The following is a 16,295-nucleotide window of genomic DNA, read 5'->3' on the forward strand; positions in this document are numbered from 1 at the left end:
CCTGAGTGTTCTTTAGAGCTTAGTGGGGTTGACAAAGTGCTCATCCCATCTGTTCCCTACATAGGGCCTATTTCAGGGTCAGCCACGGTCAGGTATCCGGTTCAGCGCATAAGAATGGAACCTATCTAGGGTGATGAGGGAAGCCAGGGGCCAGCGGTAGGTTTGGTCAGAGATCACCATCTCTCCCTTCTCTAGACACAAGGTTTCCCTTCTCTTTTTCCATCGGCTTGATAATTCTCCAAAGCTCACACGACAACTACCCTCTGCTGCAGTAGAAGGGCAATCTGCAGTGGGCTACAACTCAAAAGGCACCCAGTGGGAGGAACATAACTTATACTTCTGCAGTCCAGTGCTGGAAGCTACGTTTGAAAGGCGGAAGGTGAAGTGCTTGGTGGACACCTGGTTGGAGTGCACCATTATGCCCCTAGAAGTGTTTGAACATTATTTCAGCCAGTTGATGGTTCCTAAGGACAGATGAGTGATCCACCTTACCGTTGCTAATAGTGGGCAGCTGATGGTAAAGAGGATCACCTGGTTGAGAGTGAAGCTGTTTGGCCAAGACCTTGGCAGAAAAGGAGTAGTGCTGGTTGACCACCCACTTTGGAGGGGGTTCGACGTGACACTAGGGATGAATGTCCTGAGGGACCTGGATCATCATCTGTATGCTAGAGAGCTACCATGATACTATCAGCGTGCCCTCTCACCAACCAACCAACACAAAGAATGCTACAATAGTTGGTGAGGAGCTGTGACCTTCAGTGGATTTCCATTCCTGGGTGGCGGGTTGGCATGGTCACACTACCGCCAATAAAGATAGCACCAAGTTGGCAACAACTCCTGATGCTTCCTGTGGGGGCTAACCAAAGGCTGAATGGTCTAGAAGAACTGCTCAAGCCAGCCCCAGAGAAGGGACCATCCACCAATACCTTACTGACCTGAGCACTGACTGTCGTGAGGATGGGCTCGTACTGGTCAGGTGCATTACCCTGCTTTACAAAATGGTCATCATCCCGGCTAGGACCCTACTGGCAGACATCTTCTTGCCTGATGGAGAAGTACCCAGAAGGTTAGGGTTCAAACTTTATCAGGATTAACGGTCAACTTGGACTTAAGCAATTGAGTTGACAAAGTTGCAGAGTGGAATGGCTGAGTAATAATGGGCCAAATGGAGGTGGAAAGAGGAATGTTGACCCCCCTACTCATTTAAAGCGGTTAGAAGATATGTTATGGGAATTCCAGGAGATCTTCTCACAACATGGAGAAGACTTTGGTTGCTCACCCACCATTAAACACAAGATTTTCATTGGAAACACTCCTTTAATTCAAGATTGCTACCGGCAGATCACACCAGGAAGTGAAGAATATGGTTGCCAGCATGCTTGACACCCAAGTCATCCGGGAATGCCAAAGTCTTTGGGCAGCTCTGGTGGTCCTGGTGCAAAAAAAGATGTGGTTTTGTGTTAACTTGCAAAAGTTTAATACTCAAACAGTACAGAATGCTTATTTATTGCCTCGGATCAAGGCGTTGCGGTCTGTCCTAGGCCAGGCAGAGTATCTTTCCAAGGTGGACCTGGCCAGCAGTTACTGACAGATTCTCGTGGCAGAGAAGGACTAAGTGAAGATGGCGTTCATCTTTCCGATGGGACTCTACGAGTTCAAAAGGATGCCTTTAGGCCTAACGAACTGGAACTGTTCAGCGGCTTATGGAACATTGTCTGGGTGACCTGAACTTTTAGTCCATTCTGATTTATCTGGATGAAGTAGTGATGTTCGCGTCACCGTTTGAAGACCATATGGAGAAACTGTGGCAAGTCCAGCAACAGCTCAAAAATCATGGACTGAAGGTCTAGCCCAAGAAGTGTCAACTGTTCCAGGACCAGATAGAATACCTGGGCCATGTGGTAACCTGAGAAGGTGTGCTACCAGCGAATAGCAAGGTCGAGGCGGTTCAGAAGTGGCCACAAACACCAACAATGCAGGTGGTAACTTTTCTGGGTCTGGTGGGTTACTATAGGTGATTTGTCCCAAAGTTCTACCACTTAGTAAAGCCCCTGAAAGCCCTACTGAGGGGAGTTACTCCAGGGTCCCGGACCCGCCATGTCCAGTAGAGACCACTGCAACAAGAAGCATTTGAGGGTGTAAAGAGTGCCTTGACCAATGCCCCGCTCCTAGCATATGCACAGATGGCTAGGAGTGTGTGATTGCATATGGAAGCAGCCAGCGCTGAGTGGCTGGAAAGGTGAGAGTGCAGACATCCCTGCCAGGGAGGGGAGCAGGACAGTGCAGGCAAGAAGGTAAGGGTGTTACAGAGGTCAGGTGCAGGAAAGTTTTTTTTCTTGGAGCAAGGCCCTGTGGAGTGCAGGCATGCTGTGACCTGCTCTCAGCCCAGCCTGAATCTGGTTGCCAGAAAGAGACTGTTCTGTCGAGCATGTGAGTGGAGCGAGTGCCACACACTTGGGCAACAGTGCATTTGGTATCGTAGCAAGAACTTATATCGAGAAGACATCCTCGGGTGTTGCTTGCAAGGAACCCCTCATTGAAACCTGTTCGTCTACCAAATATCCAGCTGCTCTGTTTGAACCTACCGAGATCCACTGCAGCCCATTATTACTTGACTAGGAAGAATGGAAAAGACTGCGGGATCTTACAACCGTAAGTCCTGAGCTCAGACCTCAAGTAGACAGGCCTCAAGTAAGTGTGCACACATCAGTTAACGTTACAGATAATTATGCCTACTATAATAATCAAATAAACTGAAACCCCACAGCCATTAGAATTGTCATCCAATTTTGGGATGAAACAAATGTTTTTCTGAAAAATCATATACTTGTTCAACAAGCAATTAAAGAAAATGCAGTGGCTTCTTATCGCGTTGGCTTTCAACAGCATTATGGCCCTTTATTTGTATGAATTACTAGTTTTGGTATGACGAGCTGATGTGATGTGATCATGATGCAGTCAAAAGAAAGCACACGGCTGACTGCATGTGGTTTTCCATTACCAAACATATTAATCGGGTACACCTTGTCGCAGTGGGATGGCTTTTATGCTCTTTTGATCAAATTAGTGTCAACTAAGTACCGTATGTTAGCTACATGCCCTATTACAATTTATTCATTTACTTACTGCAGGTTATTTGCTCATTTATTTTTTTCTTGGGTTTTTCATGTTTTTTTTATCAGCATGATTTAAAGGGGTGTATCACTAGAATGATATCGATGACTTATTCTTATGATAGGTTATTAATATCAAATTGATGGGAAAACCGACACCCAGCAAACTCACCAATCAGTGATTTTCATTAACCCAGCTAATCAAAAAGGATTGCTGGGAGGTAAGGCGATTTGCAGGCCACCTGCCCAGCTGTCACAGATTACTGAACTGGCTGAGGGACTGGAGTAAGGTTATGTGCGCACATTGCGTTCTGCCGTGACAAATATTCCGCAGCGTTTTGTCATGCATTGTGAATGCAGAATTCATGTGCTCTGGATGCTTGCTCTGCCATAGACAGAGTGGGAAAAGCATCCAAAGCGCATAAAAGAAATGACATGTTGCTTTTTTGAGCGCAGCGATTTGGATCAAAATTTCTGCATGCAAATGCTGCGCTCTCAAACGCAACGTGAGGATGGATTATGCACAATCTTAATAGATTGTGCTGGGGACGCAGGACGCATGCCTTTACACAAGGTTTGCAAGGTATGAATACTTTTTCCTATTAATCAAATTAGACGATAGGATGATATGGTTATAAATAACTTTTTTTTTGGCAGCCCATAAAATACATATTTTTAGGCCAAACAAGCTTTAGATACAGCTCATAAAAGGCCATTAGAAAGGAATGAAACTTGGCAAAGTTTACATACCATGATCCAGCAGTTATGGTTCATCTGTAAGATTCTGGACTCTGCACCACATCAGTTTATTGTACCTGTGCCATTCACTGAAGCACTACTGTGTGGTATGCAAAGCTCCATTGTCACCAGTCACCTGTATCACAAAGGGTTACACAATGTAGTAGCAGGCGATGTGTGAGGGCTCCTGCTGAGACAAAGAGGCCCATCCCTTCCTGAAGAGCAGCCTCAGCTCTTTTCTCAGATTCAGCAGCATTGGAATATTGGGAAAACATCCCGCTGCAACCATGGCCCCATACAGACCCTTGTGTGTCCTGCTCCTCACTCTCATCCAGGCCGCCCCATCCACGGCAAGCAACAAACTTTTGCTGTTCCTGATTGATGGCTTCAGATATGATTATATTAATGAGAAAGAACTTCAAGTCCTTCCTGGGTTTAAAAAGTTTGTGCAAAGTGGAGTCAAGGTGGATTACATGACCCCAGACTTCCCGAGCCTGTCCTATCCCAACTACTACTCTCTCATGACAGGTGAGTGCTGCGTCTTGTAGTATTTGTGCGGACTACGGGTTTTATTATTTATTTCAGTATAAGGTTATGTGCACACACTGCAGATTTGGTGTAGACATTTTCAGCATGAAATCTGCTTTTGGCAGAAAAACGCACCAAAAAAGCATGAGTTTTAGTGCCTTTGTAGCTTGTTTTTGTGCCATGTGATTTTTTTTTTTTTTTTTTTTTTAATGAAATCAATGGGTGGAAGGGCTAAAAATGCAGGAAAAAACGCACCAAGAATTGACATGCTGCAGAATATTTTCTGCACCAGATGTACAAGTAATAAATAAGCAGCATGTGCACAGCACTTCAGAATTCTCACTGACTGCTGGCATGAAGAGTGACATGCAGATTTGGGCCACAAACTGCATAAAAAAAATGCACCGTGAGCACAAGGCCCTTATAAATATTAAAATTAAAGGGAACCAAACATCAGGATTTTGGTATATAAGGTGCAGCCAGTGCAGCACTGCCACTATCAGGCACAGACTGTACATACCATTAGTGGGCAGCTCAGATGTTTAGGCTGTGAAATCCAAGTTTATGAAGTTTGAAAATTCATCCACTTTTTGATTGACGTGTGCACCTCTCCAGATAATATCCGGGCGCGTTATGCACATGATTCACGCCCCCCGCCGCCTGTTTCTCCCTCTCTTTGGATGTATGCAAATTTCTCTATTCAGAAACACGGCGTCTGAGTTGGCGCCTGCACATAGCTCTTATCTCCGGCGCCATGTTTCTGTAGCCCGCATTACTTAGTCTTGTGCATGAGAGGGCAGCGCATGTGACTCGCCCACCCCAGGGCGATGGGACACCCGGTGCCGGGCCGGACTAGTCCGGTGGTAGTCAGTGGTGGCTGGGCCCGGCTCCGTGGCCCTGGTGGGTGTCAGTAGAATATGTGGCTGATGACTTTAAGTTTGTGTTCGTGACGCCACCTGTGGTGTGCGGCTCTTAAGCCGCCGCTGCTGTGTAAGGCCTCCAGGGTGATGAAGTGGCAGCGATGGTGGTACTGCTCCCCACAGGTGGAGCGGTGCCCCGGGACACAGTTGGTGCTTGTGGAAGTCTATGGTGTTGTGTGACTAGCACGGTGCAGGGCCGACAAGCAATGAAAGAAACAGGCACAAACAGTAGTCTCTTTACCTTCTCCTCTTTTACTCGGCAGAAGTTTAGTCCAGGGAGACCGTCACAGATGGTAAAGATGATCCGGCCGGCCTGGAAGTGCCTGGGGTGATCTTTGGCCAGTTGAGTATGAGGCCTACTCCTTAATCTTTCTTTGCTGTTTAGGACACTGCACTTTGGGTTAGCAATTGCCCTCTTGCTGCTGGGACCGGTGGTTCGCCCCTTTTTCTGTGGGGTAGACTGCGCAGGCCCTCTCTGGGGCTTCTCTGCTGGAGTCCACACCGGGCCCTTGGATTGCAGCTGTTCCTTCAGGTTGCTTCTGGGCCAGGGGGCTTGCAGCTCTCCTGCCCTCCGGATTCGGCTACCAGGGACGGATTTTATACCCTGGCAACCACAGACTCCGATGTCCGAGTCTCTCCGCTGCCTCTCAGCTACTCCTGCTTCACTGGGCCAAGCTACTCCAGCTCCAGGCCCCAGTTCTACAGGACAGCTCACTCTGCGTCTGCTTCCTTCCACTTCTCCCTACAGACTAACCACTACTTCCTCCCTTCAGCCAGACTTAAGGAATGCTCCCTGAAGTTCCAGGTTCAGAGCTCCCTCTGCTGGCCGGAGGGAGAACTGTGTTGGGTGTTAACTGACTGGCCAATAGATCTCCCAATTACCTCCAGGCTCAGCATTAACCCTTTGGGAGGGCAATGCTGTTGTGGCGACCAGGTCCTGGGGCGCCACACTCCCCCTTAGTTAAATTCAGTACTCCCGGACTGTAGAAACAAACATGACATGTTAGAACATTTCATCCCATTATGGGAGGCGCAAATACTTTAACGTTACAAACTTAAACATTACTATAAGAGTCCAGTGTGGCTCCCTGCCGGGTGTCCATTACACTGCTCCATGGGGGACCCGCCGTGATCAAACCCCCAACGTAGGCTCTGGGCGTGCGTCAGAGCATTGATGACCCCACTCTATGCACGCCGGACGGGTTTTTCTTCAGGGGTGTTGAGCACACTGGTGCTAACTATGAACAATTTAGGTGTTGGCCACCCATAGTCCAGTGGCCCAATTGTCCATTTTCGCAATCAAAGAAAAAGAAAAACATTTTGTACACAACCTTACAGACATTTTGCATAACTATGTACATTCTAATAAATACTCCTTCTTTTTCCCTTATACAGTTGACTCTCTATACCTTGGAGGGGGTTGTCCCCGAGTGCTGCGTTGGGACCTGCGTAGCTTTGGTGTTTGCCCCTGACTACGTGGTGCGTCTTCTACCTCAGCACTACAGGTGGGCCTAACCCCGATAGGTAAGCGTGATGGTTGCCTATGTGGTCTAAGAGTCGCCAAGGGTATGACAGGTTCACCACTGACAGGGGGTTGATCCTCCTGTTCCACTGCTGGCGTGTCATCTCGTGTTGGAGCGGACGGTTCTTTAGGTGGATCCGGAACCTTTTCTGTTTCTGGCTCGACCAACTGCGGAAACGTCAAAACTGGTACCACTATGGCATTGTTTATTCGGGTCCAAGTTTTGGGGAATTTTCCAAGGATGGTTTGAATCATCTCCCCTTCTTTCTCTTGACTTTGGGGACTTCCTTGTACTTCTTCCATTTCTCTTTGGATTCTGCACCGTTCAGGGCACGCTTTCAGGCGGTCTCGAGAAATTGCTTGATAGGTCTTGCCTTCATCCTTGCTTATGAGGCATACCTTACTATTGTCAAAGTTGGAGGGGATAATGGTGTAGGGCTCGTTTTCCCACTGATCATCCAATTTATGCGTCCTCCGCTTCTTCTTGAGGACTTGTTCTCCAGGTGCTAAGGGAGTTGCTGGGGCTGTTTGATTGTAATGCTGCTCTTGTCTCGTTCTTGCTTGAGACAGGCTCCTCTCTACGCACTCCTGGACCTTACGGTACCGCTGCTGCCGTTCTGTATCCCAATCCTCTATTTCTTGAACCGCCTCAGGCGACACAGTCCCCATCTCAAAGTCTACAGGCAACTTGCCAGGTCTGGCTCGCATCAGGTAAGCGGGGCTGCAGTTGGTCGAATTTACTGGGATATGGTTGTACAGGTCTACCAGATCTGGCAACTTCTCTGGCCATTGGTTCCTTTCTTCCAGCGGTAGGGTCTTCAGCATATCAATAACCACATGGTTCATTTTTTCGCACAGTCCATTGGTTTGGGGGTGGTACGGTGTGGTTCGGATTTTCTTACAGCCGTACATGTTACAGAACTCTTGGAACACTTCGGCCTCGAATGCAGGACCTTGATCAGTCAGTACCCTTTCCGGATAACCGTGAGGTCGACAAAAGGATGCCTGGAACGCTCTAGCTGCTGTTCTGGCTGTCTGGTCCTTCACAGGCACTACTACCAGGAAACGAGAGTAATGGTCCACAATGGTGAGGGCGTACACATAGCCTGACCGGCTTGGTGTTAACTTCACGTGGTCCAGGGCCACCAACTCCAGGGGCTGCTTCGTGACAATTGGCTGTAGGGGAGACCTTTGGCTGGCATCATCCTTCCGCCTCAGGTTACACGGGCCACAGTCTCGGCACCACTTCTCGATCATCTTTCTCATGTGCACCCAATAGAACCGATCACGGAGTAGGGCCTCCAACTTCTTCCACCCGAAGTGTCCTGCGTTATCATGATACGCTGCTAGGACCATTGGAGCATCCCTCTGCGGAACCACTATCTGCCAGACAAGTTCATTTGTTCGCCAGTTGACATATCTCTTGCAGAGCTTGCCTTGGTAGGTGAACAGTCGTCCCCTCTCCTTCCACAGCTGCTGGGCTTCCTCTGGAGCGTCTGGGCCAAGATGGGTCTCAGCTTGCGCTAGCTTCTCTTTGACCAATCGCACGGCCGGGTCACCGTTCTGTGTCTCTTCCCAATTATGGTGGAGTAATGGGTTGACCGAGACCTCATGCTGGCTTGAGCGCTTCACTCCCACAGCATGCTCACACTGGGAAACACCTGGGTGATGGAAAGCCGGTAACTCTATCTCTTCGAGTTCATCCAGGTCTTCTCCAGACTCGGGTAAGTGAGGCATTCTGGACAGCGCATCAGCATTGTTATTCTTCTTGCCAGCCCGATACTTGATGGTAAAGTCAAAGTTAGACAGCCGGGCCATCCATCGCTGTTCCATCGCACCTAACTTGGCTGTTGCCAGGTGTGTCAACGGATTGTTGTCCGTGAAGATGGTGAACTTGGCCGATGCCAGATAGTGCTTGAAGCGTTCAGTCACTGCCCAAACAATAGCGAGGAACTCCAGCTTGAAGGAACTGTAGTTTTCTGGATTCCTTTCTGTGGGCCGAAGCTTCCTACTGGCGTACGCTATCACCCTCTCTCTGCCTCCCTGTACCTGGGACAGAACTGCTCCCAGTCCCACGTTGCTGGCGTCTGTATACAGTACAAACGGTTGGCTGTAGTCAGGGTAGGCCAGAATTTCTTCTCCCGTGAGAGCCCCTTTCAGCCGGACAAAGGATGTTTCTAGTTGGCTGCTCCATTCAAATGGAGGGCTCTGCTTCTTAGCCTGCTTTGGCTGGCCCACCAGGAGATCTTGAAGGGGCGCTGCTATCTTGGTGAAACCATCAATGAACCTTCGGTAGTAGCCCACCAGTCCAAGGAACTGCCGCACCTCCTTCACTGTGGTGGGTCTTGGCCAGTCCTTGATTACAGTGACTTTCTCCGGATCAGGTGCCACACATTCTGCGCTGACCACATGACCCAGGTACTGTACCTTTGGCTTCAAGAGGTGACATTTGGACGGCTTGATCTTCAGGCCATATTTCGACAAGGACTCAAACACTTCTGCTAAGTGCTTCAGGTGGTCCTCATAAGTCTTGGAGTAGACTATGACGTCATCCAGGTACAACAGCACGGTTTCAAAGTTGTGGTGGCCCAAGCAGCACTCCATCAACCTTTGGAATGTCCCTGGGGCGTTGCAGAGCCCGAATGGCATACAATTGAACTCACAGAGGCCCATTGGTGTCGTGAATGCAGTCTTCTCCTTGTCCGCCTCTGCCACGGGAACCTGCCAATACCCACTGGTGAGATCCAAGGTGGAGAAATAGTTAGCTGACTTTAAGGCTGTTAGTGACTCCTCTATTCTGGGCAGTGGATAAGCATCTTTATGTGTAATGCGGTTAATTTGCCTGTAATCTACACACATTCTCATTGTACCATCTTTTTTCTTTACGAGCACTAGTGGAGCTGCCCAGGGGCTACAACTATCTCTGATAACCCCAGCCTCCTTCATTTCTCGTAACATTTCCTTGGCACACTGATACTGTGCGGGGGGTACAGGGCGGTATCTCTCTTTAATGGGATGATGATCACCCGTGGGGATTTGATGTTTAACCCCTTTCACCTGCCCAAAATCTAGGGGGTGTTTGCTGAAGACCCGCTCGTACTCCTGTACCACCCGGTAAACCCCATGCTTTTGGTGCGAGGGGGTGGAGTCGGTGCCTACATGTAATTTTTGGCACCAGTCTTCCAGCTGCCCCTTGGAGCCATTGTCTTCCGCCTGGTCGGACGGGATCAAGGGTTCCACTGCTTTAATGGTATTGTTGCTGACAGTGTACAGTTTTGCTACAGTGGCGTACCGGGGCAATTTGGCCTCCTCCTCCCCACAATTCAAGACACGGACGGGCACTCTCCCCTTGCGGACGTCCGCTACCCCTCTGGCTATCAGGACTCCAGGCCTACTGTCTGAATACACCGGTTCTACCAAGGCATGGTAATCCTGACCCTTGAGGCCTATTGCTGCCCGACACCATATCAACATTTCACTTCTTGGGGGTATTGCAATGGGGAGGGGGTCACTTACCCTCACACTGCCAATTTCTCCTCCGGCCAGCTCTACCTGCTGCCTCCTCATCAGGGCTCTGATCTCCCTCTGTAGGGCACGCTGCTGCCCGGAGCTGGCAGTTTCAGACGCCTGTTGCAACAAAATTATCACTTCGGCAATACAATTTTCTATCACATTTGTACCAATGGTTAGCAGTGGGTCAGATTCTTTGCGATCAATATCTACAATTATCATCCCCTGACATGGCAATTCTACCCGCCCCACTTTAATGGTTACTTCTTTGTACCCAATTTGAGGTAAGGGCTGACCATTACTGGCCACAATTGTTAAATCATCATCTGGGCCATGGTCAATGTCTGAATCAGCCCAATATCTTTTGTACAGTTTGTGGGGGATGGTTGTTACCTGGGACCCCGTATCCAGGAGGGCATTCAAAGGGATCCCATCCAGCACAATGGGAAGGACCGGTCGTCCTCCCACATACTTGCTGCGGCTGGGGTTTGAGCCGGGCTTCCTTACACCTGGGGGTTGGCTCCTGGCCCCAGGCTCAGCCCATTTAAAGGACAGCGTCGTGCAATGTGGCCCGCCTGGCTGCAGCGGCGGCAGATCGGTTGTCCTGTTGAATCATACTGGTCTGTGTCTCTGCCTCGGGTCGGCGGAATCCTCCTCTGTCGCATCCATGGGACGTCATCTGGGCTGGAGGCCAACTCGATTCTTGCAGGCGAGGGGGTCATTTGTAGAGACTGCACGGTCTTGGCAAGGGCAGCCACAGTCTTGGTCAGCTCCTGGAACTGCTGTCTGAGCTCTGCAGTGGGATCCTTATCCAGGGACTGCGCCTCAGCCCCTGCAGTGGCTCGTGTTGCAGGCACCACCCCGGGGTACGTGATAGCAAGAGGCCGGAGGGGTACTGGGTCATTCGGTGTAGATTCTCTCAGTACCCTGATGGCCTGGTCCTTAAACTTTGCAAAGTCCAGAGCAGGGTTCTGCAGGACCAGGATACGCAGCTGGGTCCTGTGGGCATCTGACAGGAGCCCCTCTATGAACTTCTCAGTTAGGAGTTTGTCTTCTTCACGTACACTCTCTGGGTCCACCTGTTTAACTGCTTTCAGGGCCTCTTGCAGGTTTAAGGCATAGTCCCTTATGCTGTCTGTGGCCCGCTGCTTGCACCCAAAGAATCTCATCTTTATCTCTGCTGCGGTGCGGGTGTCAAAAGTACTCTTTAGCTTGGCCAGTATCTGGGCTGCTGTCCCTTTATCTGTATCAGGCCAGGACTTCGCTTCACGCTGGGCTGCGCCGGCTAGCTGTCCCATTACTATGCCCACCTTCTGGCTCTCAGTCAGCGGATACACCCGGAATAAGCTGTGCAGGCTTTCTCTGAAGTCACTCAAGGTATGGGACTCCCCGGAGTACTGCGGCAGCCATTCTGCTCCCGGTATGTACGGCATGGTGATCGGCATTACCGGCGCTACAGTGGGGGCTGGGGCGACGGCGACTGGGACTGCTTCGGCCGGTGCTGCGGCGCCTTGGGCGATGGCAGCCACCTGCTCTCCCTCTGAGTCGGACATCTTCCTCCCCCTTAGTGAACCTTACCAGGCTCCGTTCACTTTTCAAATTTTCTTCTGGGTCGCGCGGGGTTAACAGCGCTCTGCTCTGATGGCGCGCTCCCTTCGCGCTCTTTGTCAGGCACGCCCCCCTTCTTCCTGCGCTCGGCGCGGCTAATGGCGGCGGCAATTTACAACCAGTACACAGTCTTTTAAGCACAATTCCTGCAGGCCCACAGTACCCGGTGGGACCGGGCACGAAATCCTGTTCGTGACGCCAAAAGTTGACTCGCCCACCCCAGGGCGATGGGACACCCGGTGCCGGGCCGGACTAGTCCGGTGGTAGTCAGTGGTGGCTGGGCCCGGCTCCGTGGCCCTGGTGGGTGTCAGTAGAATATGTGGCTGATGACTTTAAGTTTGTGTTCGTGACGCCACCTGTGGTGTGCGGCTCTTAAGCCGCCGCTGCTGTGTAAGGCCTCCAGGGTGATGAAGTGGCAGCGATGGTGGTACTGCTCCCCACAGGTGGAGCGGTGCCCCGGGACACAGTTGGTGCTTGTGGAAGTCTATGGTGTTGTGTGACTAGCACGGTGCAGGGCCGACAAGCAATGAAAGAAACAGGCACAAACAGTAGTCTCTTTACCTTCTCCTCTTTTACTCGGCAGAAGTTTAGTCCAGGGAGACCGTCACAGATGGTAAAGATGATCCGGCCGGCCTGGAAGTGCCTGGGGTGATCTTTGGCCAGTTGAGTATGAGGCCTACTCCTTAATCTTTCTTTGCTGTTTAGGACACTGCACTTTGGGTTAGCAATTGCCCTCTTGCTGCTGGGACCGGTGGTTCGCCCCTTTTTCTGTGGGGTAGACTGCGCAGGCCCTCTCTGGGGCTTCTCTGCTGGAGTCCACACCGGGCCCTTGGATTGCAGCTGTTCCTTCAGGTTGCTTCTGGGCCAGGGGGCTTGCAGCTCTCCTGCCCTCCGGATTCGGCTACCAGGGACGGATTTTATACCCTGGCAACCACAGACTCCGATGTCCGAGTCTCTCCGCTGCCTCTCAGCTACTCCTGCTTCACTGGGCCAAGCTACTCCAGCTCCAGGCCCCAGTTCTACAGGACAGCTCACTCTGCGTCTGCTTCCTTCCACTTCTCCCTACAGACTAACCACCACTACTTCCTCCCTTCAGCCAGACTTAAGGAATGCTCCCTGAAGTTCCAGGTTCAGAGCTCCCTCTGCTGGCCGGAGGGAGAACTGTGTTGGGTGTTAACTGACTGGCCAATAGATCTCCCAATTACCTCCAGGCTCAGCATTAACCCTTTGGGAGGGCAATGCTGTTGTGGCGACCAGGTCCTGGGGCGCCACACTTGCGCCCTCGCTTCTTCAGATCTTGTTGTGACCGCGGGAGTGCGCGCGGTCACAACAGGACTAGAGAACAGCTGATCTTACCCCGATTAGCTGCAGCTACGATATCGTCTGCTGCAGCTAATCATCATGCGTTCCACAGTGGAACACAAATGTGAGGAAGGCCGGCGTGAATTCCACTTTGGAACGCTTATAAGAGGAAGTGCCTACTCAGAAGTGAGTCTGTGCGCTGATCTGTCTGTGAAGGACCGCCGTGGGAAGAGGAAGCGACATGTGGGGGCGGCCGCGGCGGGATGACAGCAGCAGGTTGGGACAGGTTCAATACGCTCCACTCTCCACATTGCAGAGAGGAGAGAGAAGGCGGTCTTAGCATGCATCATGCAGCATGCTGACGCCGGCCCTGATAATAGGTGCGTGCTCCTGCTTCTAGGGGGGGCAGCTGCCTCCCCCTGCCCCTCGCTGGGTACGCCCATGTCTCCTACGTCACGCTGGTAATGCCCCTTCTATTTATAATAATCTCTGGAGGCGGAGTTATCTTCCAGGCAGCATCCGCCCCATAGCCTGGAAGAGCTCATTTACATAGTGATAAAAGATGATTTTTCCACAACAAGGCATCTAATATGAGACGTAAGTATGGCTTTTTCAGCATTCTATAACCTGTATGCCCATATTAACAGTGTAAGAAGGTTGAAGTGGTGACAGATTCCCTTAAAGAAAATGCAGAATTCCCTACTTGGAATGTGTAACATTCACATATTATGGGTTTTTTTTCCCCCACAATTGATAATTTTTTCCAAAAGTTGTTGATGTTTTTCCACTTCTGTGAAAATAGACCTGAACCAATGTTTTGTAACAAAAGGTATCTTGTATAGTTTTCCTCATTGGTCAGATGTCAGTCCATTGGTTTGGCTTGCTGTATATAATAAAGCAGCTAGAAATATCTGATCGCCCTGTGTATTTGTTATATATTTGTGGTAACATAATCTCTTCTATGTGTTAATCTATATATAGAAGATCACTTTGTAAGAATATATGACCGATTTGTGGCAGAAATCCATCTGAGTGGGGCTTACACCAATCCTGACCATGCTACAGACATATTCATATTCTTTTTTTATGAGGATCAGTAGTGGAGAAGAGAGGGTTAAAACACCGTAATCCAGTAGGAAGAAGACTTCAAAAGTTCATTGCAGACAAGAAGTGATCCGAAAAGCGTAGAATAAAATTACTCTGCAACAACTTTTGAAGTCTTCTTCCTATGGCAGCGCGGTGTTTTAACCCCTTCTTCTCCACTACTGATCCTGTCCATATGCTATGGGAACTACTGTAGCCGGATATTTTTGTTTTATGCTTATATAGTAAATGTGATTCTCCTAATTCCATCTGACCCCCACCCGGGTAAGATCCTAGCTGCACTTTTTGTCTCTCCAGCTCTTACAATCTAATATTCTATTTATGGATATACAGTGGAACCTTGGATTATGAGCATAATTCATACCAAGAGTGTGCTCTTAAACCAAGTTACTCTTATATCAAAGCGAATTTTCCCATAGGAAATTATTGAAAAGCAGACAATTCGATCCACAACCCAAAAATATTTACTGTATTTATACTAACTTATTACACTAATACAAAATACTGTACAGTACAGTAAAAACATAAAAAATAAAAAAAAAATTAAACTGCATGTTAGCTTACAATAGAATTGTTGGTGTGCGGGAGGTACTATAGAGAGGAAAATAATGTATGAATATGACAACCTTTATTGTCGTAGAATACACAAAAAGCACACCCCAAAATTTATTCTCCCCAATATAAGGGCAGAACTAAGCCAAATGTGGAGTAGGAATACTGCACAGGCAATTAGATTACAGTACAAGTATCTACAAATGCAAATTTATAGACATGCTATATAGTATATACTGGACTGTACAATGGAATACTGTATAAAGTATACAGTACATGTGTACAGAAAGTTACCTCCAGAGAGGGTCATAGCGCGGTGAAAAGACGGAACCGGAAGTGTCCACGGTGACTATTTGCTCTTCTTGCAAAGCATTGCTCTTAAACCAAATTACACATTTGTAAAAAGCTTTGCTTGTCTTGCAAAACGCTCTCAAACCAAGTTACTCTTAATCCAAGGTTCCACTGTACACAGATATTGTTCTGGTAGCACAATTTTTGCAGCATGGCCTCAAATGCACAGAAAAACAGCAATCAGTTATACCACAAATTGCATGGTTTTAATTAGCTTCACCCATGCTTGCTGCCAGTGATTGTTTACAGTAAACTGCTTGCGTTATTGTTGGCTGCATGGCAAAAAACCCCCTGGTACTCATGGTTATACCCAGGCTTGGACTGGCCCATAGGGGAACGGGTGAATCCCCTTTTGGGCAACCCAATCTTTATATAAACACTTGTTTGCACAATGCATTTGATTGTTTATATACAGAAGAAGGCACCATCTAATCCGTTAACAAACTACCAGTGTATTATTATATAGAAGCATAGATAAATTTGTGAATTAATTTAATATGCATAGTGTCCCCCCAGAGTTAATTGTTAGTGTTGCGGGCGGAGGAGGGGACGCTGCGCTCACCCACTGCTCGGGTCCGGCTGCTGCTGCTGCTCGGTGGTGGCTCGAGCGGTGGGCCGGATCCCGGGGACTCGAGCGGCGTTCCTCGCCCGTGAGTGAAAGGGGGTGGTTTGGTTTAGGGATATTGTCTGTGACGCCACCCACGGTTGTGGTGAGGTTGTGACACCACCGCTGCTCTGGACGGGGATCCCGGGAGCGGTGACAGGGAGCAGCTTGGATGTTGGTTCTCCCCTCCGTGGGTAGGGGGGTTGGTTGTCCCGGGGCCCGGTGAAGGGTATGGATGTAGGGCAGGCGGGTTACGGGGCCTGGTGAGGTGCAGGGTCGCGGGGACAGCGCTGTGCCGCACGGCACGGTGGTATTCACTCAGCCAATGACGAATGCAAAGTCTCCGGTAAAACAAACGGCTGGATGGACGGGTCCCACAGACGGCTGCGGTGTTTCTCCTCCCGGCAGGTTGATGGTGACTGCCTTTCCCTGCACCTGTGTTG

General features: G+C 49.5%; 1 protein-coding gene across 1 annotated transcript in view; it reads left to right on the forward strand.

The window, feature by feature from the left end:
* Positions 1-4,122: 4,122 nt before the first annotated feature.
* The window catches only part of ENPP6 (ectonucleotide pyrophosphatase/phosphodiesterase 6), a 49,106-nt gene continuing 36,933 nt past the window's right edge, over positions 4,123-16,295 (forward strand). The window contains exon 1 of the mRNA XM_075334668.1: positions 4,123-4,379. Coding sequence (XP_075190783.1) covers positions 4,139-4,379 — 241 coding nt within the window. The 5' untranslated portion in view covers positions 4,123-4,138. The remainder of the gene's footprint in view (positions 4,380-16,295) is intronic.

This window comes from Anomaloglossus baeobatrachus, chromosome 1 (assembly GCF_048569485.1).
Source record: "Anomaloglossus baeobatrachus isolate aAnoBae1 chromosome 1, aAnoBae1.hap1, whole genome shotgun sequence".
Taxonomy (NCBI): domain Eukaryota; kingdom Metazoa; phylum Chordata; class Amphibia; order Anura; family Aromobatidae; genus Anomaloglossus; species Anomaloglossus baeobatrachus.